General features: G+C 48.5%; 1 protein-coding gene across 1 annotated transcript in view; it reads left to right on the top strand.

Moving 5' to 3' along the window:
* Positions 1 to 21,573, top strand: part of TRIM67 (tripartite motif containing 67) — a 53,750-nt gene that overhangs the window by 14,879 nt on the left and 17,298 nt on the right. The window contains exon 4 of the mRNA XM_011933309.1: positions 19,566 to 19,661. Within this exon, the coding sequence (XP_011788699.1) occupies positions 19,566 to 19,661 (96 nt within the window). The remainder of the gene's footprint in view (positions 1 to 19,565; positions 19,662 to 21,573) is intronic.

Raw genomic sequence — 21,573 nt, 5'->3', positions numbered from 1 at the left:
GAACACTTCGAGGACAAGGATTGTGTCTTATTTATCTTTGTAATCCCAGTACCCATCAGAGCATCTGATACCCAGTCAAGCACAAGAAACATCTATTTAATAAATGAATAGAACTTAACACTAAAGTGTATTCTAATATCCATGCCATAAATTATGATTTTGGATCAGTCCCTATTAACTATTTGTTGAATCACAGAATAGAATGATTCATAAAGGAAGGGTCATTCCTGGGGACAGTATGGAAAAGGAGAAGAGGAGGAATTACGCATTTTCCGTGGCCCCATATTAAAAAGAGCCACCCACGCTCATTAGCATGGTTCTCCCCTCCCTCCTTATGTGTGGTAATCGTGTGAGAAACAGTCAGCTGAGCTCGTGACATGAAAAAAGCTAGCTGGGAAATGCTGGTGTGACTTTTTCCAGATGTTAGCACTGCTTCAACTTTCGAGAGAACCCACTGAGTATAAGTTTACTAGACAGACATTACTAAAATCATTGGTGCTATAGAGTCAGGAGAATACGGGAAATAAAAAAGCTAGTTGCAAGGCAACAATCCTAAAACTCTTCTGCTTGCCATGAACTGACGGCATATTAAATGAGATAATACATTTGAAGGAATTGACAGTGTACACCACATATGCGTGTTCAGTAAAAGAAAGCCAGTCTTATCATCATCATTATTATTGAGCGTCAAGGCTGAGAATGCTGTGAAAGGAGGGAATTGCTTTCCTGTCCAAGGCTGGGCACAAAACAACCTTAGTCAACCTTGGGGTAGGGCTAAGAAGCAGGATTTAACCTAATTGAGCTCACTGACCCTTTGGCAAGGCCATTTCCCCTCCCTGCACTGAATGGGTGCCTAGAAAGGTCTATTCTGGGATTGCCTGGACCAGCTTTCTGCTCCATCATTGGCTGATATAATGGAAAGATGGTTGGAATTTAAATAAAAAGATCTGGGTTCCATTTGGAATTATACATCTTTGGATATGTTTCTTAACCACTCTCAGCCAGTTTCCTTACACACAAAATGCTTGCGTAAGGATGAAGTCAGATGAGGTTAGGAAAAGTTTCCTATTACACCTTTGGAGCACTCAGTTTATTCCTGAAAATATGAGAAATTTGGCCTGCTTCTCCTGTGTCCAAGGGAGCCCAACACCCACATTTTATGATGTGGAGAAAGCGTATATGCAATATGATTTTTTGTGAATATATATGTAAGGATATGTATTAGAAGGTAAAGCTGTACATAATATATTTTTTGTTAAGGCTGCCATCACAAATTACCACAAGCTGGGTAGGTTAAAACAACAGAAATTTCTTGTCTCACAGATCTGGAGGCTGGAAGTCCAAAATCAAGGTGTTGGCAGGGCCATGTTCCCTCTGAAGGCGCTGGGAAGGACCTGCCCCAGGCTTCTGTCCCAGCTTCTGGTGGCTCCTTGGCTTGTGGCAGCAGAAGTCTCATCTCACATGGCCTTCTCCCTGTGTGCATGCGTGTCTGCGTTCCAATGTCTCTTCTTTGTAAGGACACCAGTCGTAATGGATTAGAACTCACTCTACTCCAGTGTGACCCCCACCTTAACTAACTACATCTGTAATGGCCCTATTTGCAAGCAAGGTCACATCTGAGGTCCGGTTAGGGGCTGGGATTTCAACATGTGACTTTTTGTGGGACACAGTTCAGCCTATAACACACAGAAACCTTAATTAGTTGGTTAATGTTACAGTGGTCGTTAACCCATTTATGCCTGAGGTTGCAATTTTTTGAATTTTTGCAATCAGACCTTGGCAATGACCTTGAACAGTAGGATACGAATAACTCACTCTCATAAGCTTAGCATTCCAATAATGGAACACTAGACATAAATGGGTTTGGGTGCAACAACAAAACAAGAACAGAGCTAGCAATTGAAAGAAAATTGAAAGTTACTAACTCAGGTAGGTTAAGTCCATTGTTTCCTCATACTCTGTGAAAATATTCAGCCAGATTGTGCTCCTCTGAAGCTAGCAGAGAAGTGGGGAATTTTCTATTCCAGGTGTGAGTGGGGGAGAAGGAAGGTTTAAGTAGGGGAGAGGCAGTGTGGTGCTGATTAGAGGGCACTGGGGAGGGTCCTGCAGACTGGGCAAAGAGTAGGAGAAGTGATGGAGGAGGGATGGCAGGTTTCAAAGGGAGTCTTTTCATCCTCCCAACTTTCTCCTGTGTCTTTGTGACAGCCACCAAAAGTAAGTGTATTGAAAATATGACCCATCCAGGGTTATAACGAGAAGTGTTATCATTGCAGCAGAACATTGCCCTAATGCTTAAATGTCCTGAGGTGTTTGAGGGAAAGAGCTTTGCTTTCCACTGAACAATCTACCTTAGATATCATCCTATGTGTCAACAAATATAGAAATACATTGGCATTTTAATGGGTTCTGAGTATTCAGTTATGTGGATATTGCATCATTTATATTAATCACTATTCCTGAACATTTAGGCTGTTCACAAATTTTAACTATTTTTTTAAATGTAGTGACCATTCTTGTATATACATCTTTGCATGCTTATCCTATTATCTTTTCAAGATAAAGTTCTATAAAAACATTCTCTAATTAGAAAAAACCACTCTATGGATTGGTTTCTTACCTCTCTGTGAATATATGAACCCAGGATCCTGTCTTTAAGAACAATTTCATTCTTACCTCCCTCCCAGCGTGCTAGTCTCCCTCTCCTGCACCCTCCTCTCAGATACTGTTCTACCCTAAGTCATATCTGGATGCTCCTGCCAAATCTATTGCATTGAAGATGGCAGCCTGGAGTGTGGAGGAAGGGGGTGACGGTGGAGGAGGAGTTGGATGAATCAAGGGAAGGAAGGAAAAAGTCACATGTGTTAGTATGCTATTTATTTTTAATTGCCACAACTTAGAGGTAGGCAATAAATTCTCTAACATATGCACTCTGTAGGAGAGTGAAAACTGGCCCCAGAGCACAGGGCTAGTAAGTAAAGCCAAGGTCTGTCTGAATGTAGAGGCCATTTTTGCTAGATTTTATCATTTGTTGAAATGTTTTCTGCTATCCCTCTGGGAGTTATACTTCTCGTCCCATCACTCTAAGGCTGGGCCCTGTAACTTGCTTGGGTCAATGAAATGTGAGTGGGATGGATAGTGCCACCTCTCAGGAGAAGGTTTTTTTGTTTGTTTGTTTGTTTGTTTGAGATGGAGTCTCGCTCTGTCGCCAGGCTAGGGTGCAGTGGTGCGATCTTGGCTCACTGCAACCTCTGCCTCCCAGGTTGGTGTGATTCTCCTGCCTTAGCCTCCTGAGTAGCTGGGACTACAGGCATGCACCACCATGTCCAGCTAATTTTTGTATTTTTAGTAGAGATGGGGTTTCACCATGTTGGCCAGGATGGTCTCAATGTCTTGACCTCATGATCCGCCCTCTTCGGCCTCCCACAGTGCTGGGATTACAGGCGTGAGCCACCGCGCCCGGCCAGGAGAAAGGCTTAAGAGCCAGCGTGTGTTTGGGCTGTAGCTCCTTTTCTTCTGCTATGAGTCTACTATACCTCAAATGAGAAGCTCCTTCAGCCTGAATCCTGAAATGCAGAGGACAGGAAATAGAGCTGCAGGTGACCTGTAATGGGCACTCAGTGTCAGCAAGAAGTAAACGTTTGTGGTTGGAAGCTTCCAAGTTGGGGGGTGCTGTTTGTTACTGCAGTGTCACTAGCCTAAGCTGTCTGATACACCCATGCTCTCTCCATTTCACACTCTTGCCTCTCTCTCCTGAGCCTTCCCCTGGTCGTTAGCCAAAGTGTTTCTATCCTTTCCTTTGGTCACAGAAAAATGAGGGAAAAAAAACTTTAAATATCTAGCAATGTCCTCTACTAGGTCCACATTTAGACTTGTTTTTAGTCTTGATGTTTTTGGTGGCTTTTTCCCATGATTCCCTCAGCTGTGGAGAGGTAGACACTCCCACCATACATACAACTCCTGGAATAGGGCACACTGTCCAGTGAATAAACACTGTTTTATTGACAACCTGCTTTTCCTTTGAAATTCTTTTCTCTATTCTGAATCTTTTTTCTGGATAGTTTGATTTGGCTTAAAATCTATTTCTTCTGCTATAATCCAAAATGGTAGAAACATAAGCCTAGCTCTTCTGGAGCCTGTTTTAAAGGGATGGTTTGATATATTTAGCTTACTTCCCGAGCATGTTCTCTTCATATCTTCACATGGCTGGTGACAAATGAGGGTCTTGCTCTAGTAGGTTACCCCAAAGTGTAAGAAGTGAAATCATGTGACTGCCCTAATATAATATTTCGTATCAGGTGCAAAGCTAAAGTAGAGCTCTGGTCCTTGCTTCTGACCCTTGGTTCATTTTAGAAACTTCTCTGTCGTGTTGTCCAATTAAAAAGTAAGTAATTCACTTATTCAGCAAATATTTATGGGACATACACTGGTACCCCATGCAAAGATTAAACAGGCAAAGTCGCATCTCCCAAGACGGCCCAATTTAGTGAAGGAAGAAGTAAATATTCTCAGCCGTTCAGGTGGATAAGCTGGGAGGATCACTTGAGGCCAGGAGTTTTAAACCAGCCCGGGAAACACGAGACCCTGTCCTAAAAAACAAACAAAAAATAGTAAATACACGATGGCAGTAGAATGGAAAGAGATCCACATCTCGCTGGTGCAAGGGCCCAGGAAAAGGACTTCTCAACAGGACTTGCAGGGGGAGGTCGCACAATCCAGCATAAGGGAGGGACACTTGAGCTGAGGTTTGAGATGACCGTGGGGCACCGGTGCAGCAACAGGAAAGGGCACATCCAGCAGATGAATGGCAAGGGCACAGGCACAGAGGCACACAGCAGCTTGGCAGGTTGTGCGAAGGTGGCTTGCATCTTGAGGGTGGGTACCAGCTCTGCCTCTGCCTGCCCACTTCAACTGACAAGCCCAAGTCCAAGGGGAGGCGTGGATTGCCCAACTACTCTGGGGCTGGCTCGTGAGCTTTGGAAAGTCATTTGGCACTCACTGGCCGCCTTGTCAGAGGAAGAAGCCCCCGTGTGCCTGCGGATATAGCTAATGACCGGAAGTCCGTTTCTGGCAGTACTGCCCATCAGCCCCGCCTCTTTTTATTTTGACTTCAGCGTTATGTTCTAGTTAAGAAAATTTGGTTGGTGGCTCTGACATATCAATCCTGGCAGCTTAAAATCCACTGTTGACAAACTAGGCTGCTCCTTCCTGCAAGCCTCGGGGCAGAAGCTTGTGGGGAAGTCCTAAGCAGTCAGGATTTTGGGAGTCAGAGTCTGAAGCTGAGTTGTGAAGGGAAAAAGAAGAGACCTCTGATCATCACCATCTCCACAAGCATGGACTATACCAAGGCTCAGCATGAATCACTAGTTATAGCATAGCTGTCTTTGCGTTTGTTGGGCATCCTAACCATAAACCTAACCACTAAATCAGCTAGAGTCCTCACTGCGAGCAAAGGAATCCAACTCTGGCTAACTTGAATCAAAGGGAATTTATCAGAAAAACAGGCCAGGCAGAGTGGCTCACACCTGTAATCTCAACGCTTTGGGAGGTTGAGGCAAGAGGATCACTTGAAGCCAGGAATTTGAGACCAACCTGGGCAACACACCAAACCTCATCTCTACAAAATGTAAAGATATTAAAATATAAAAATTACTCGGGCATGGTGGCACGTGCCCAACATCTTAGCTACCTGGGAGGCTGAGGCGGGGAGGATCACTTGAGCCCAGGTGTTTAAGGCTGCAGTGCTTCATGATGGCACCACTGCACTCCAGACTAGACAACAAAGTAAGACCCCCATCTCTCCCTTCCAACAAAAAGCAAAAAATATTGCTTTTTTCTTAAGCACTCACAGAATCAATAGGAACTCTGAGAGCCAGGTTTGAAACTGTAACAACAGGGAGCACATAGATGGCACTGAGTATGTGCCAGGTGCATTTTACATTTATTAAGTCACCTAATCCTCACTATAACTCTGTTAGGTACCTACTGCTATTTCCCACCTTTTACATTTGAGGAAAATGGGGGCAGGGAGAGTAAGTGACTTACCTAATGTCACAGAGTCAGTGAGCTGGGATTCAAACCCAGGCATTCTGGCTCCAAAGGCTTCCCCAAGTTTGAAGAAGCAGCATGTACAGGAATACTGTAATAGCAGGGGTCTGCTCAAGGAACTATGGAACAAACACCCATCTCTCCAGGTCTCTTTGTCTCTTTGTTCAATTTTGAATTCCAAGGAGTTGTCATCCTGCTGGCCCAGAATAGGGTGTTAACGAATCCACTGAAAACTGAAAAGGAATGTTTTTAAAAAGAGACTTTTTTCCAACCAGCAGTTTGCCAACCGGGGAGACTCAGTCTTCAGTATAAAACCAAGGCACGTCTGCCAGAACAAAGAGAAGGGCTATCTTGCATAGAAAAAGTTTCTGCTTAGATTCTAATTCCAGTTCCCACTGCATCTGAGGGATGCAAGCTTGTTCAGTTCTGATTTGCTGATGTTAAAGTTGACCACAGGTCACATTTCATTGGTCAGGTTCAGGTGGCAGAATGAGGACTTCGGCAGCAGTTGATTCTGGCAGTGTGAACAGGAACAGACATCTAAGAAGGCCCCAGCATTGAGCTACTGTTTGGCTTGCACAGGGCATGTACGTAACCTGCAATAGGCAAATGGCTCTCAGCGCCACTCAAATTCAGACCCGGGTAGCCCCTCAGCATCCATCTCAAAGGGCTGGCTCTCTCAGGGTTCACACAGGAATGTGCCTACCCCTTGTCAGAAGGCAGTGGTACCGGAGTCCTAATTCCAGCCCCACCAGGCTGTACTCAGTGGAGAAAAGGCAGCTTCTCAAAGCAAAACTGGGATACTGTTATGGAGGATAATGGAAGGTCAACGGCAGGAAAACAATGGTCCCTGCGGCTGTCGGGGAAGCTCTCTCTGGGGTTCTCATTCTACCCAGAACCACCATGAGTAGAGTGCCAGTCCCTGAACCCAGGGCCTTCCATGCACGCTGTCATTAAACCTTGAGGCAGGTCTTTGGGGTGTGTATCATTACCCCAATTCACAGGTGAAGACACAAAATCTCACAGGGGGCAAGAAACTAGGTCACGTAAAATTAGGGTTTGAATTCAGGGCCCAACCCTGAAGCCCAGCACTCAGGGTTGCTGGATAAACACCCAGCAGTGCTCCTGAATGGGTGGCCGGCAGGTCGGGAAGGGTCAGCTTATTCTGCTCGCCGGGCCTAGGCAAGTGTGGAGCTGAGCTGGTGCCCGGACTTCCAGAGAGCGGGGCACCTCGGTCACCATCTGCTGGCACCTAAATCCGAGTTGCTGGCTCCATGGAAAATGTGCCAGCCTGTACTCCACGGCATCCATTCCCACACCTTCCACCCTTCTCAGGATTCCCAGAGCCTTTATCTGAAAACTCCCCGTGAGAAAGGAGTCTCCCCTCGCCCCTGGACCAGCTCTCCCTCCCACCCTCCTACACTGGAGGGATCTGAGAAAAGAAAAGAAAGGAAAGTCAGAAGGGGGAATGGCTCTTGTTTTCCTCATCTGAAGTGGGGAAAAACCTAAAACAGCCCAAACAAGTGGAACCCAGGAGCTCCCACCACGGCGGAACCCCCAGGAAGTCTGTGTTCCAGCCCCCACTGCAGGACCAGAGAGTGAGCTGGGATGAACAGGCAGCGAGGGGAGTCCACATCAAGAGTGAGAAGTGGGATCCCTAGTAGGAGACATAGAGGATGCCTGGGGCTGCAGCGCTGGGACCTTTGCCTAGGGGAGCCCAGACGCGTCCTGCCCTTTTGCAGCTCCCCAGAGCACACGGCACGAAATCAGTGAATTCAGAAGACACTGTTGAGTGGCCGTTCTGCACAGGCTCTGTACTAGGGACACAAAGATGATTGAACGGCTCACTCTGGCGGTCCTGATCTAGTGAGGGACACAGTCAAGTAGATAAGTGACTAAGACCTCAGACAGATGGTGGCGAGGGCCACAGTCAGAGGTAAGCGAGAGGTGATGGCAGAACAGAGAAGACGGACCACACGAATTCATGGAGTCTGTGGGAAGACTTCATGGAAAAGGAGGATTTGAGCTGGACGTGGGCAAGCTGAGCTAGAACTGGAGATGGCTGTGATAAATGGTGGTGACAGCTGGGACAAGGGCTTATAACTAGGGGAGAAGAGAAGGAGGCGGGGGTCTTCTGGAAGGTAGGTGCTTGGGTTGCCGATTATCCCAGGGAAAGAGAAGGGAATGTTTCCTGTGAGCAGAACTCACTTCCCTCCTGATAGGCGGCTGGCAGACGCATGTTGAATGAATACATCGGTGAATGGATGAAGGGCTTGACAGCCAGGCTGAGGCGCTCCCACTTTGTTCTGCGTGATTCACAGCAGTGGAGACCTTGAGCCCAAAAGGCCAGAAGGAGAGACAAGAATGTGTTCTGGCAAAAACAGGATTTCTTCCTGAAGAAGGAGCGCACCTCTAGTCGGAACAGGACAGATCGGGGCTGCTCTGGATTCCTGGTTTCAGCAGCACATCTGTGGACCTCCTTTTAGTCCCTCTGTATTCGTTTGCTAGGGTTGCCAGAACAAAGCACCACAAACTGGGTGGCTTAGAACAACAGAAATATATTCTGGAAGCCAGAAGACTGAAATCAAGGTGTTGGCAGGGCTGTGCTGCCCTGAAGGCTCTGGGAAGGACCTGCTCCGGCCTCTCTCCCAGCTCCTCATAGATCCTTGGCAGCAGAACTCCAATCTTCACGTGGTGTTTTCCCTGGCACATGTCTGTCTCTATGTCCAAATCTCCCCTCTTCATAAGGACACCAGTCCTGTCAGATTAGGGCCCACCCTAATGACTTCATTCTAACTGAATCACCTCTTCAAGTACAGTCACATTCTGACGTGCTGGGGGTTAGGACTTCAACGTTGAAATTTTGGGGGACACAATTCGGTCCATTGCCCTTCCCCTGAGGTTGAATCCAGGGTACAAACTTGCATTATGCAGTATCTCCAATCATGTGAAAATGCCAGGCAGCCTTCCCCAGCCCAGCACTCCAGAGGCCTAAGATGAAAGCTTGGATGATGGGAAGGTGCTTCTCAGGTTGTCTGGGCAGCTTTCATCATTCTGCTGGAGGAAGGAGACGGCTTTACCTGCACATCCCACAACATCCACAGCTGCCTCACCAGCGAGGCTAATGAGGATGCCCATCTCACAAGCATATGGTTCTCGACCAGGAGATCAATCTAAGTCTAAAAACAGAAAGCTGAAAGCTTCCTAGGCAAATGGTGTGACCAGGAAGTCACAGCTGTTGGTTGTTGGATCCCTCTTAATATTTTACCTGGCAAGACAGCATTTAAGAAGATGAAGGAAAATAACCACATTTGAGTAACAACAGGGAAGAAAGAAGATGCAGGGAAAAGACCTGCCTCCATTGGCCCCAGGTTCCCCAAGCGGGGAGTAGGATTTCAGGATAAAAGGATAAGGAGGTCACCTGCCTGGTGGAGGAGTCTGCCTCAGTGGTATCCGTGCCTCCCTCAGGAGATGCTCAGAAATCAATTTCTCTGCTTACCCAGGAGCCTCTGCCTTTTAATTTTTAAAAAAATGAGTCCTTTACATTTTTCATTTATTTCTACTGTTCTGCCAACAGATGAGGGCATTTTTAACTTATTAGGCATTATTATCAGCCACAGATTAAAAAAAAAACAATACCTTAGCACTGAAGGGCAGATAAAAAGGTGAGAGTAATCCCCTGTGGTCCATTTCACAACCTCCTTCGTGCCCAGCGATGGTGTGAAATTCCCAGTGAAGCTTTGGCTCCTGTTTTAACACACGCCCCATCTCTACTGTCTCTGAAGTGGTGCGTCAAACTGCAGGAGGCAGAGTAGGAAAGGCGGGCAGAAGGAAGCCAAGTGGCTGGGTAGCCAGAGGGATAGTGGGCATACTCTCTCTGACCCATGCCAGGCACAGAGGAGCTTGCTGTAGTGCTTCTGGAGAGAGACCCAGGCAGGCAGATGCTTGGTTAGGCTGTGGGAAAAGAAAGTAGCTCAGCACTCCAGAGGCCTAGGATGAAAGCTTGGCTGATGCGAAGTGACAGGAGTGTATCTATGGGATCTCCCTTCCTAGAGAAAAGCGAGTCCTGTTCTTTTGTATTCTCTCCCAGAGGAGAGCTGCCTGCACGTCCCTGCCCTGCCAATCCATTTCTGCTTCCCACGCTCTCCCACTCTCACAGAGACATCTTTGTGAGAGCGTGATCTATGGCTGTGTCCACATAATCCCTTCCACCCCTCAATCACATTGGAACCAGTGTTACATGGTGCCATATTGCTATTCAAGGCAGTCTTGGCTGCTTCTGCCTCCCCCAGACACCCTGCTCTGTGTGGGACAGGAGCAGGAGGAGGCGGTGGTCAGTGTCTTCTCCTCCCTCCACGTGTCCCCTGCAGCGCAGGGACAAAGCCCAGACTGATGGCAACTTTGCTTTATCAACATTCGCAAAGTGGCTGTGGCGGCTTCCTACACAGCTGCACATTAGAAATCCTAATGAACTGGAGAGTGGGGCTTGGATCTGACGAAACTGTCATTGGCAGACAGGCAACCCTGCCTGAGCACACAGAATGCCAGGGATAGGGGTCCCCCGGAGAATAAAGATGCAGCTGGAAGATGGCAAACAGTTTCAGCCCAGCAGCCCTGCCTCTGAGGGATTTTAACGGGAAACTAGGTTTTGTCCTCCTTCCATGGTGGTTGAATATCCAAAGGGCAGTGTAATGGAGTGCAAAGAGCATTGGCTTTGGATTCAGAAAAATCTGGGTTTGAGCCCTGGCTATACCACTTACTAGCTGTGTGACTTTGAGCAAATTACTTCCCCTCTCTGAGCCTGTCTGCTCTTCTGTAAAATGGTGTTAATATGGCACCTCCTTGATAGGTTATGAGGAATCAACTAAATTCGGCATGTAAAGAGCTCAGCACTTAGTAAGCTGTCGATTGTTATTGTGATTGCTATTAATGGGAAGTCACCAGTTGCTATTGATCCTGTCCCACCACGGGAGAGGAGAGGCCATCAAGTCCAGATTGTGACTGGGTTCGGGCAGTCAGAGCTTTGCCCTGTGGCACAAAAATGACATTGTTCTCCATAAGATACACTTTTCTGGCCTCAGCGGGTGGATCTGTGTCTGGTGGATATTGGTTCTCTGGGTGGATCTTACCCTGAAAACTGTCTCATGGGCCCAGCAGAAAGCTGACAATCCAGGTAGAAAGAGACCCTCAGTCAGCCACCAATTAGAGTGGGTCCTGTGTACTAGCCTCCGGGCTCTGAGCTGGGGATGCAACACTGGATAAAGCCGACGTGACCTCTTTGAGTGCACAGTCCTCTGAGCAGCAGACATTGAACAGTTCTGTGACCACATGTGAAATGAGGTTTTTAGAAAACACAAATTTAATTGCCAGTCATAGCAGGCTCAATGATGGCCTCCAAGGACGACGTCCATATCTTTATCCCTGGAACCCATGAATGTTACCTTATGTGGCGAAAAGGCCTTGCAAATGTGATAAATGTGATGAAGTTAAGCATCTTGAGATGGAGAGGTTATCCTGCTTTATCCTCAGCTGGCTCCAATGTCACCACAAAGGTCCTTGTAAGAGGGAGACAGGAGGATCAGAGTTAATCATAAGAGGTGAGAATGGAAGCAAGATGTCTTAATCTTCAGGATGCTGTAACAAAATACCATAGATGGGGGGCTGATAAACAACGGGAATATACTTCTCACAGTGCTGGAGACTGGGAAGTCCAAGATCAGTGCCTAGCAGATTTGGTGCCCGACAGGACCTTTTCTGGATTCATAGATGGCACCTTCTCACTGTGTCCTCACTCTGGGGCCTGTTTCATAAGGACACTAATCCCCTTCATGAGGGCTCCACCCTCATGACCTCACCACCTCCCAAAGTCCCCACTGCCTGATACCACCTCTCCTGGGCTTAGGATTCAACATACGAATTTGGGGGGAGATGCAAACATTCAGACCATAGCACAAGAGGTTGAGCGATGTCAGGAAGGGGCCACAAGCCAAGGAATGTGGGTGATCTCTACAAGCCAGAAAAGGCATGGAAGAGGATTCTCCCTTAGAGCCTCCAGAAGGAACCAGCCCTGCCCATACCTTGATTTTAGGCTTGTAAGACACATTTTGGACTTCTGACCTCTAGAACCATAAGATGATAAATTTGTGTTGATTTAGGTCACGAGGTTTATGGCAACTTGTCACAGCAGTGACAAGAAACTAATGTCCCCAGGAACACATGACAGAGTGAGCCTGGGGATTCAGGGAAAGGCAGATCCTCCCAGAGGGTTCTCTCCTTTTGCAATAGCCCTAGATGAAGGCAGTGGTGGCGCCTTCAAAGAGATCTAGTCTGTGTTGACAGAGTCGTGGCAGCAGGCTCCATGTAGGGCTTCTGAGAGTTGGAGGTGGCTTTGATGCACTGAACAGAACACTGGATCAGCATCTGGAGAGCCCCATTTCAATCCCAGCTCTCCTCCTTACTGGCTTAGTGACCCAAACACAGGGAGCTGCAGGGATAGGAGCTGATCTTCTGAGCTGCTTTGCCTTAGGGGACCTCCCCGCAAATCTGGGCCACAATCACTGCAGAGAGAGGCTGCCTGGGTCAACCCCTGGCTCCTAGTTCTTCTGCCAATGACCCCTTCTGTTTCAGGGGGGTCCCCTTCAGCCTGTGGACCCCAGCCTAACATAACAGGACTGCCACCCAGCATTGCTCCCTTCACAGCCAATGCTGAGCTGGCTCCTCCCTAAGTGGACTTCTACCCAGGGGCCCGCCCTCTCCCCTGTGCCTTTACCATCAATCCCTCATGCTGCATGGAGCAAAGTCTCTGTGGCCTGGATCCTCAGGGTGGGGGACTGGATCCTGGGAGCAGACTGGGAGCGGGGAAGCTGGTGGGTTGATGAATCCAAGGAGGTCTGGCTGCCACTATTTTATGGGGGAGGAGTCTGCCCAAGTCTCCCTCTCAGGACCCTGCTTTGTCCTATTCTTTCCCCATTTCCAGGGTCTCCATGTGCCCACCTCCTCCCTCTCCCATCCCTGTGAGTCACCTCCAGTGACTCCGTGGGTCACACCTTGTTTCCAGTCTCCAGACCTGTTGCTGCATCTGCCTCAATCGCAGGGTAATCAAGGCTCCCCACCATGTTTCTGAGCCTCAGTTTAGGCTGGACACTAGAGAAGTTATATTTATTCATCATCATTTTTTTTTAAGAGACAAGATTTCACTCTGTCACCCAGGCTGGAGGTGCAGTGGTACAATCAAAGCTCAATGCAGCCTCAAACTTCTGGGTTCAAGCAATCCTTCCACCTCAGCCTCCTGAGTAGCTGGGACTACAGGTGTGTGCCACCACACTCAGCTAACTTTTGTATTTTTTGTAGAGACAGGGGTCTTGCTGTGTTGCTTAGGCTTGTCTAGAACTCCTGGGCTCAAGCGATCCTCCCGCCTTGGCCTCCCAAAGTGCTGGGTTTACAGGCATGAGCCACCACACCAAGCCTGGAAGTTATCTTTATTCCGGTTACTGGGCTCTTGGAGCCTAGGCCTGGCCATTGAGAGAAGACTAGAAAGCAAAGCCACTCTGCGCAGACTGGGCAAGGGGTGTTGTGATGGTGGGTGGGGTGCTTCCCCAGCTGTTGGCAGGTTGCTCAGTAAGCGAGGAGAGCAGGGCAGGGCAGAGGAATCCTCTGGTATGCAATAGAGACAGGGCATCAGGAGTTGGGGGCATCAGAAGTCCCATCTAGTGTGACTAAATGCGAACCAGGTCAGTGGTGGCAGTTAACCTAGAAATAGTTAACACCCAGAAATCATAAAAAGCGGGTCAGTCCCCAGAGTAGGGTCAGACTGCTGGTGCCCGGGACCATATGGGGCTCCATGCCCTAGAAACAGTGGGTTAGGAGTGACCACATGGCCATTTTAATTATGCCCGGTGTGGGAGAGGATTGAGACTTGAATATCTCGGGGAGGTAGTCAGACAAAAATCTAGAGCAAAATAAATTCACTGACACAAATATTTATGGAGCACATTCCACATGTCGGGTACGGGTACTATGCTGCCTACCATGTGGCATTCCAACATGCTCAAGGCAGAGATCTCCAGGGTGCAGTGGGGCAGCAGGGCAGGGAGCTGATGCAGCTTTCCTGGGCCACCCATCTTCAGAGAATTAGAGGCCAGGCGAGGTGGCTAAGGCCTGTAATCCCAGTGCTTTGGGAGGCTGAGGCAGGAGGATCGCTTGAGGCCAGGTTTTTGAGGCTGCAGTGAGCTGTGATTGCACCACTGCACTCCAGCCTGGGTGGCAGAGAAGGCTCTCCAGATCTCCATCTGTCTCTCTCTCTCTCTCTCTCTCTCTCTCTCACTCTCCCTATCTCTCTCTTTCTCTCTGTGTCTGTCTTTGATACAGGGTCTCACCCTGGGCTCGAGTGATCCTCCTGCCTCAGCCTCCCAAGTAGCTGAGACTAGAGGCACACGCCGCCACACCTGGCTACTTTTTAAATTTTTTGTAGAGACGACATCTCACTATATTACCTAGTCGGGTCGCACTCACTGTGATGCCCAGGCTGGTCTCGAACTCCTGGGTTTAAGCAATCTTCCCACCCCGGCCTCCCAAAGTCCTGGGATTACAGGCATGAGCCACTGCTCCAGACCTCCATCTCTTAAAATAATAATAATAATAATAATAATAATAATCCTTTGTTCTTTCACTCCAAAAACCTTTGCTCCTTTTCCACTAGAATTATCACGTCTGATTTCCACAATGCCATTCCCTGAGCGAGAAGAAGTGACTTGAGGTCATTCACACACAAAGGACTGGGTTGAAGAAAAGGAACAGTGTGTGCTTATGAGGACATCCCTCGACAGCGGTTAGCCCTCACACTGCCCATTTGGGCTCTTCCATGGTTGCAGACCAGGATTTGGGGCCCTCACATGGCTGAGCACACCGCAGGCCCCAATGTGGCTTGCATTGAGGTGACCTCACCAAGGGGGCATCAAAAAGCAGTGGAGGGAAAAATTAGATGGCAAGTCTGATGGACCTGGAAGCAGTGTCCACTGAACTGTGAGACTGTCCCCCTTTCAGTCAGGCATTAGCCAGCGGTCACAGGTCTCCTTCAAAACCACTCTGTTCTTGGGCTCCTTGCCAAGCTCCTTGGTCTTCTTGCCAAGCAGGAAGCAGGTCGGCAGGCTCTGGGGAGGGCTGGGCTCCTGGAAGGCTGGCGCTGGCTGGGGCAGAGCCATCCTGGCCCCTGGTACTGGGCAGATGGTGCGTGACCCTAACTACCCTGCCTTTCAGACAGAAGCAAGCTTGCTGAGTTCCTCCAGGGAGGTGCTAGTGGCGGTGATGAATCTGCAGGGATCTACCCCACTCTTTGCACGCACCTCTAGTCAAGCAATTGTTTTGATTTTATTCAGCCGGGGAGCATTCTTTGAGCTCCTACTTTGTGCAGCACAGTGGGATAGAAATGTAGAGACAAAAGACAAAGTCTCTCCACTGAGGACTGTATGACAAGTGGGAGGTGCTAGGAACTGAATGTTTGTGTCCCTTCCAAATTCATATGTTGACGCCTAAATCTTCGATGTGCTGATATTAGGAGGTGGAACCTTTGGGAGGTAATTAGGTTTAGATGTGCTCAGAGCTCCCTCTGACAGGATTAATGCCCTTATAAAAAGAGAAAGACACACCTGAGTTCTCTCTCAAGCTCTCTCTCTCCTCTTTGTGCACACACCAAGGAAAATCCATGCATCTTAGGCCATTTGCATTGCTATAAAGGAATACCTGAGTCTGGGTCATTTATAAAGAAAGGTGGTTTATGGGGCTCATGGTTCTGCAGGCTGTACAAGAAGCATGGCCCCAGCATCTGCTTCTGGTGAGAGCCTCAGGAAGTTTCCACGCACGGTGGAAGGCAAAGGGGAATAGGCATCACATGGCATCACATGGCAAGAGAGGAATCGAGAGAGAGAGGAGGGAGCTTCCAGGCTCTGTTTAACACCAGTTCTTATGGAGACTAATACAGTGAGAACTCACTAAGAAGGAGGGGAGGACGGTACCAAGACATTCATGCACGCTCTGCCCCCGTGACCAGACACCTCCCACTAGGCCCCACCTCCAACACTGGGGATCAAATTTCAACATGAGATTTGATGTGGCCAAAAATACTATATCCAAACCATGGCACCCTGTGAGGACCTAACGCGGAAGAGGGCCCTCACCGAGAACCAACCGTGCTGGCATGCGGATCTCGGACTTCCAGCCTCCAGAACTCTGAGAAATCCATGTTTGTGGTTGAAGCCCCAGGTCTGTGTGTTCTGTTACTGCAGGCTGAGCTGACCAAGAGAGGAGGGGCCAGCCACAGCCCCAGGGGGCCCATGCTTTGGGTAGGTGTCTTGGGGAGGGGTTGCTATTCTTTCCCTGTCCCTGATAAACTTCAACTTGAAAACCCCTGTCATTAAAGACACCCCCCAGGGCCTGTGAATGATGCTGACCCCTCAGCCTCCTTTTGAGGGTGAGTATCTTGGGATGGGTCGAGTTGTCCTGGGCCCTGCACCCCACTAAGGATGTGGCAAAATGAAGGCTGTTGGGGCAGAAATAATTTGATAAAGGTTCACTGGAAGCCAAGTGTGAGGCTCGACGGGGGAAGACACGCCAGCAAAGCTGGGTGTGTTCCAGAGCCTGTCACAGGTTGGAAGGTTTAGCTAGAAAGTGTAGGAGAAGGGAGAACTCCTTTTCCATTGGTGGCTGCAACACAGAGTTTATGTTCATTGGCTACAGATGACAACACACAGGCTAACATTCTATGTGCAAGATGATCACTAAAATTTTGTGACTCAGAAACAAATGCGTCATTTTTATTTTGAGACACAGTCTCACTCTGTCACCTAGGCTGGAGCACAGTGTCATAATCATAGCTCATTGTAACCCCGACCTCCTGGACTCAAGCTGTCCTCCTGCCCCAGCCTCCCGAGTAGCTGGGACTACAAGCACACACCACTATGTCCAGCTAATTTTTTAAAATTTTTTATAGAGACAAGGTGAGGCTGAAGGAGGAAAGCGGGGCCGGGGGGGTGCAGCAGGGAGGTCTCTCTATGTTGCCCAGTCTGGTCTTGAACTCTTGGCCTCAAGCATTCTCCTGCCTCTGCCTCTGAATAGCTGGAATTACAGGCATGAGCTACCCTACCTGGCTTCAGTGTCCTTTTTGATGTCAGTAGGTTATGTATTAATCAGTATGTCAACACTTTGAGGAACTCACAGTAGGATTTGAGGGCCTCGGGGTAAGAGCCTTTACTCAGAGACAGGATGTAAGCCATGAATCACGAGTCCCTCCCCAGGCGGTTAATCCGGAAGCCTGCCAAATGTGACCTGTAGGTTATCAGATGAGTGTCAAACCTGTGCTCTCCAGGACTAGCCACTGGCTAATCACACATGGCAGTTGAAACTTACCCTATATAATACAAAAAGTGCAGCTCCTCAGTCACTTAGCTACTTCAAGTGCTCAGTACCCACAGGCAGCGAGTGGCTACCACCAGGGACAGAGCAGACCTGGGCTTCTGCCATCACTGTACATACTATGGGATGTCTCACTGCCTAGGTGCTGGCAACAGATGGTGGTACACTGTGGGCCAGTTACGGAGGGGAGAGCCTAAACCCACTGAGGTGGGGCTGGGGGTGGTGAGGCTCATGGTGTAGGGAAAAGCTTCTCCTAGGAGCTGCACCTCCGCCGATCCTCAGCCTGAGGCTCCTGCTCTCTCTGAGCAGACAGAGCCCAGACCGTGACCTCCCCTTGTGTGCTGGTGCTCCTCGGGACCGGGCCCCCTTCCTTCTCTTTCCACGTACCCCCTGTGTCTTTTCGTGGGCTCCCTTTGCCATCTTCTCCACAGGTTTTCAGCGGAGGCTGCACTTGCACAGTCCAGGGGGATCTCAAACTGCATCAGAGGCCCCTGGAGGGCTTGGTAAAGCACAGACTCCAGGGCTTCACCCACTGCCTCTGATCAGCAGATCTGCGGTGCAGCCAGAGACGGTGCATTTCAACAAATCGCCCAGCGATGCTGATGTTGCTGGTCTGGAACCACACTTTGACAACCGTTGGTGTGGTCTAAAGAATCCCATTCACTGATTCATGCATTCAACAAATATTTATTTAATGCTGCCACGGGCCGGGTGCTCTTCCAGTGCCGGGATAAGCTGTGAGCCACCCAGAAAAGCCCTTGTCCTTCATTCTAGGACTTGGAGATGGACAGCAAACAAGTTTTCTAGGTTGAGTGGTGACAACTGTTAGGAGGAAGAATTATCCAGGGGAAGGTGAGAGGGCTATTGCACAAGGTCGTGGGGAAAGTCCTCACTGACATGGTGACATCTGAACAGAGACCCGGGAGGGGACCTGGGGGAGAAGGAGACCTTGGACCTTCTGACTGCTTTGTTATATCCTCAGCTTTTTAATGTGGAAAATGAGAGTCATGTTGAAAATCAAGGTCACAGTCTGGACAGGCGTGATGGCTCACACCTGTAATCCCAATACTTTGGGAGGCCAAGGTGGGAGGATCACTTGAGACCAGGAGTTTGAGACCAGCCTGGGCAACACAGCCTCTGAGACACCGTCTCTACTAAAAAATGCAAAAATTAGCTGGGCACTAATTGTGTTGCATGCCTGTAGTCCCAGCTACTCAGGAGGCTGATTCAGGAGGATCACTTGAACCTGAGAGGTTGAGGCTGCAGTGAGTCATGATTAAGCTACTGCACGCTAGCCTGGGCAACAAAGTGAGACCCTGTCTCCAAAAAAAAAAAAATCAAGGTCACGTCTACTCAATAGCTAGGTTTTAAAGACAAATTCAGTTGTGTGTGTACGTGGTTTGTTACAAAGAAGCCTGGTGTCAAAAGCCATAGATTTGAGCTCAGCTTGCAGTTTCACCCTTGGACCACAGCAACTGATCCTCATGCTTCAGAAACCTCTGCTGGCCACACCCCTCTCTGCAAGGTTAGGAGTCCCCTGGGCTAAGGGTACCAGGATAGGGGCCTGTGTGCCCCTTTACAGGATGCCATAGGATTACCTGTCCATACACCTAGTCCAGTTCCAAGACCCATAGCCCCCTTGTCTATCCCTCAGGGCAGACCAGGCCCCAGGGTTTGCACCCCAGGCCAGGAGATGACTGTGTAGGGATGGGGTGGACGGAACTTGACCTGGGGTCTGGAATGTCCATACAAGCATGTACTGATGATGGATAGACGGGGCCAGGCCAAGCCAAGGGCTTTATTTATCTTCTTGTCTTGTGCTCTGCAAACATCAGGGGCAGACCTGTTTGCTTCAACCCATTAGTTGAGTGCTCCTTACCTCTATCCAGCTTTGGGGATGAGAAAGGAGAGTGTAGGCCAATCTACCACTGCTGGAAAAATAAACAAATGTCATAGAGATCATGGGTCAGTGGTGGTCCCTGCATCAATGAGAACAGCAGATGTGTGTGATCAGTCCTATCCCTTCTTAAAAACATAAGCTTTTATGATGAAGTGCAAATTTTCTGTGCCTTTCACACTTACTTTTTCTTTTTAATGTGTGATATCTTTTTCAGGCACAACTATCTCAGGCCTTAAATGGAGTTTCGGATAAGGCAAAGGAAGCAAAGGAGTTTCTGGTTCAGCTGAAGAACATATTGCAGCAGATCCAGGTGAGCACAGCTCTGACGTCAGGAGAAATACTCAGTGTGGAAAGTTTGCACATTGTGCATCATAATAAGAAGAAAGGGGCCAGGCGCAGTGGTTCATGCCTGTAATCCCAGCACTTTGGGAGGCCGAGGCGGGTGGATCACCTGAGGTAGGGAGTTTGAGACCAGCCTGACCAACACGGAGAAACCCGTCTTTACTAAAAATACAAAAATGAGCTGGGCGTGGTGGTGGGTGTCTGTAATCCCAGCTACTCTGGAGTCTGAGGCAGGAGACTCGCTTGAACCTGGGAGGCAGAGGCTGCAGTGAGCTGAGATCGTGCCATTGCATTCCAGTTTGGGCAACAAGAGCGAAAGTCTGTCTCAAAGAAAAAAAGAAGAAGAAGAAAGAAAAAGAAGGAGGAGGAGGAGGAGGAGTAGGAGAAGAAGAAGAGGAGGAGGAGGAGGAGAAGAAGAGGAGGAGGAGGAGGAGGAAGAAGAAGAAGAAAGAAGAAGAAGAAGAAGAAGAAAGGAAAAGTCTTGTGGCGAGGATTTTCTCAGTGATGGACATTAGAAGGTTAATGTGTCCTATCCTATAGCCTTGGGTGCTGAAAGTATCACATACTCTACTCATTGGCACACACGCGACACTTGATACAGGAAAGGACTTTTACACAGAGCCAGTCAGAGAGAGCTGGAAAGACGTGATTTAGCACTCTACATGCCATGTCGTCCTAGCTGGCATCTGTATATGGTGCTTTTGTGGCCAAATATGCCCATGTCATCAATGCATCAAAATATAAATGCATCATTTTCTAAACAAATGTGTTTACTGAACTCTTATGCTGTGTCAGGTACTGAGCCCAGCACAGGATAACAAAGATCATTGAGGCACCATCTGTGGCCTCAGGGTCTGTCTATAGGGGAGAACGTGCACACACAAGTGCTCCTGTGTGAATGTGCACACGTAGAGGAACTGCTCATAAGATGAGAAATCCATAACGCATTGACATATCTGGAGGAAGAAAAGGGACTGAGGGTCCTTGAATTCTTGTTTGTTTGGTTTTTTTGTTGTTGTTTTTTTGTTTTTGGGGGTTTTTTTTGAGACAGAGTCTCATTGTGTCACCCAGGCTGGAGTGAAGTGGCGTGATCTCGGTTCACTGCAACCTCCGCCTCCTGGGTTCAAGCAATTCTCCTGCCTCAGCCTCCTGAGTAGCTGGGATTGCAGGCACCTGCCACCACGCCCGGCTAATTTTTTGTATTTTTTAATAGAGACAGGGTTTCACCATGCTGGCCAGGCTGGTGTCAAACTCCTAACCTCATGATCCACCCGCCTCACCTCCCAAAATGCTGGGATTACAGGCATGAGCCACTGCACCTGGCCCCTTTTAAATTCTTAAAAACCACCCTTCCTAACAAGTTAAGTGCAGACTTCAGCCACAGAACATTTTAAGTCATAATGTTTCCCATGTTTCACAGACATGAGATACATTAGCCTGCTGGGGCTGCCATCGCAAAACACCAGAGACTGAGTGCCTTAAGCAGCAGAAATCTATTTCTCATAGCTCTGGAGGCTGCAAGTCTGAGATAAAGCATCAGCAGGGTTGGTTTCTCTTGAGGCCTGTGGATGGCCGTCTTCTCCCTGTGTCCCCACATGGTCTGACCTCTGTGCATCTGTGTCCTCATCTCTTCTTAGAAGGACACCAGTTATATTGGACCAGGGTCTACCCATACAACCTCATTTTACTTAATGACCTCTTTAAAGGCCTTATCTCCAAATACAGTCATGTTCAGAGGCACTGGGAAGGGTCAGGACTTCAATGTATGAACTTGGGAAGACAAAATTCAGCTCATCACATGAGGTCTGGATCCACATTGAGACCCAGAAGGAGTTTTTTTAAAAACTGAGGAAGACTTTACTGCAAGAGCACTATTTTTT

This window comes from Colobus angolensis, unplaced genomic scaffold (assembly GCF_000951035.1).
Source record: "Colobus angolensis palliatus isolate OR3802 unplaced genomic scaffold, Cang.pa_1.0 Scaffold126, whole genome shotgun sequence".
Classification (NCBI taxonomy): Eukaryota; Metazoa; Chordata; class Mammalia; order Primates; family Cercopithecidae; genus Colobus; species Colobus angolensis.
Note: the sequence above shows the minus strand (reverse complement) of the source record. Positions and strands in the feature narration are given on the sequence as shown.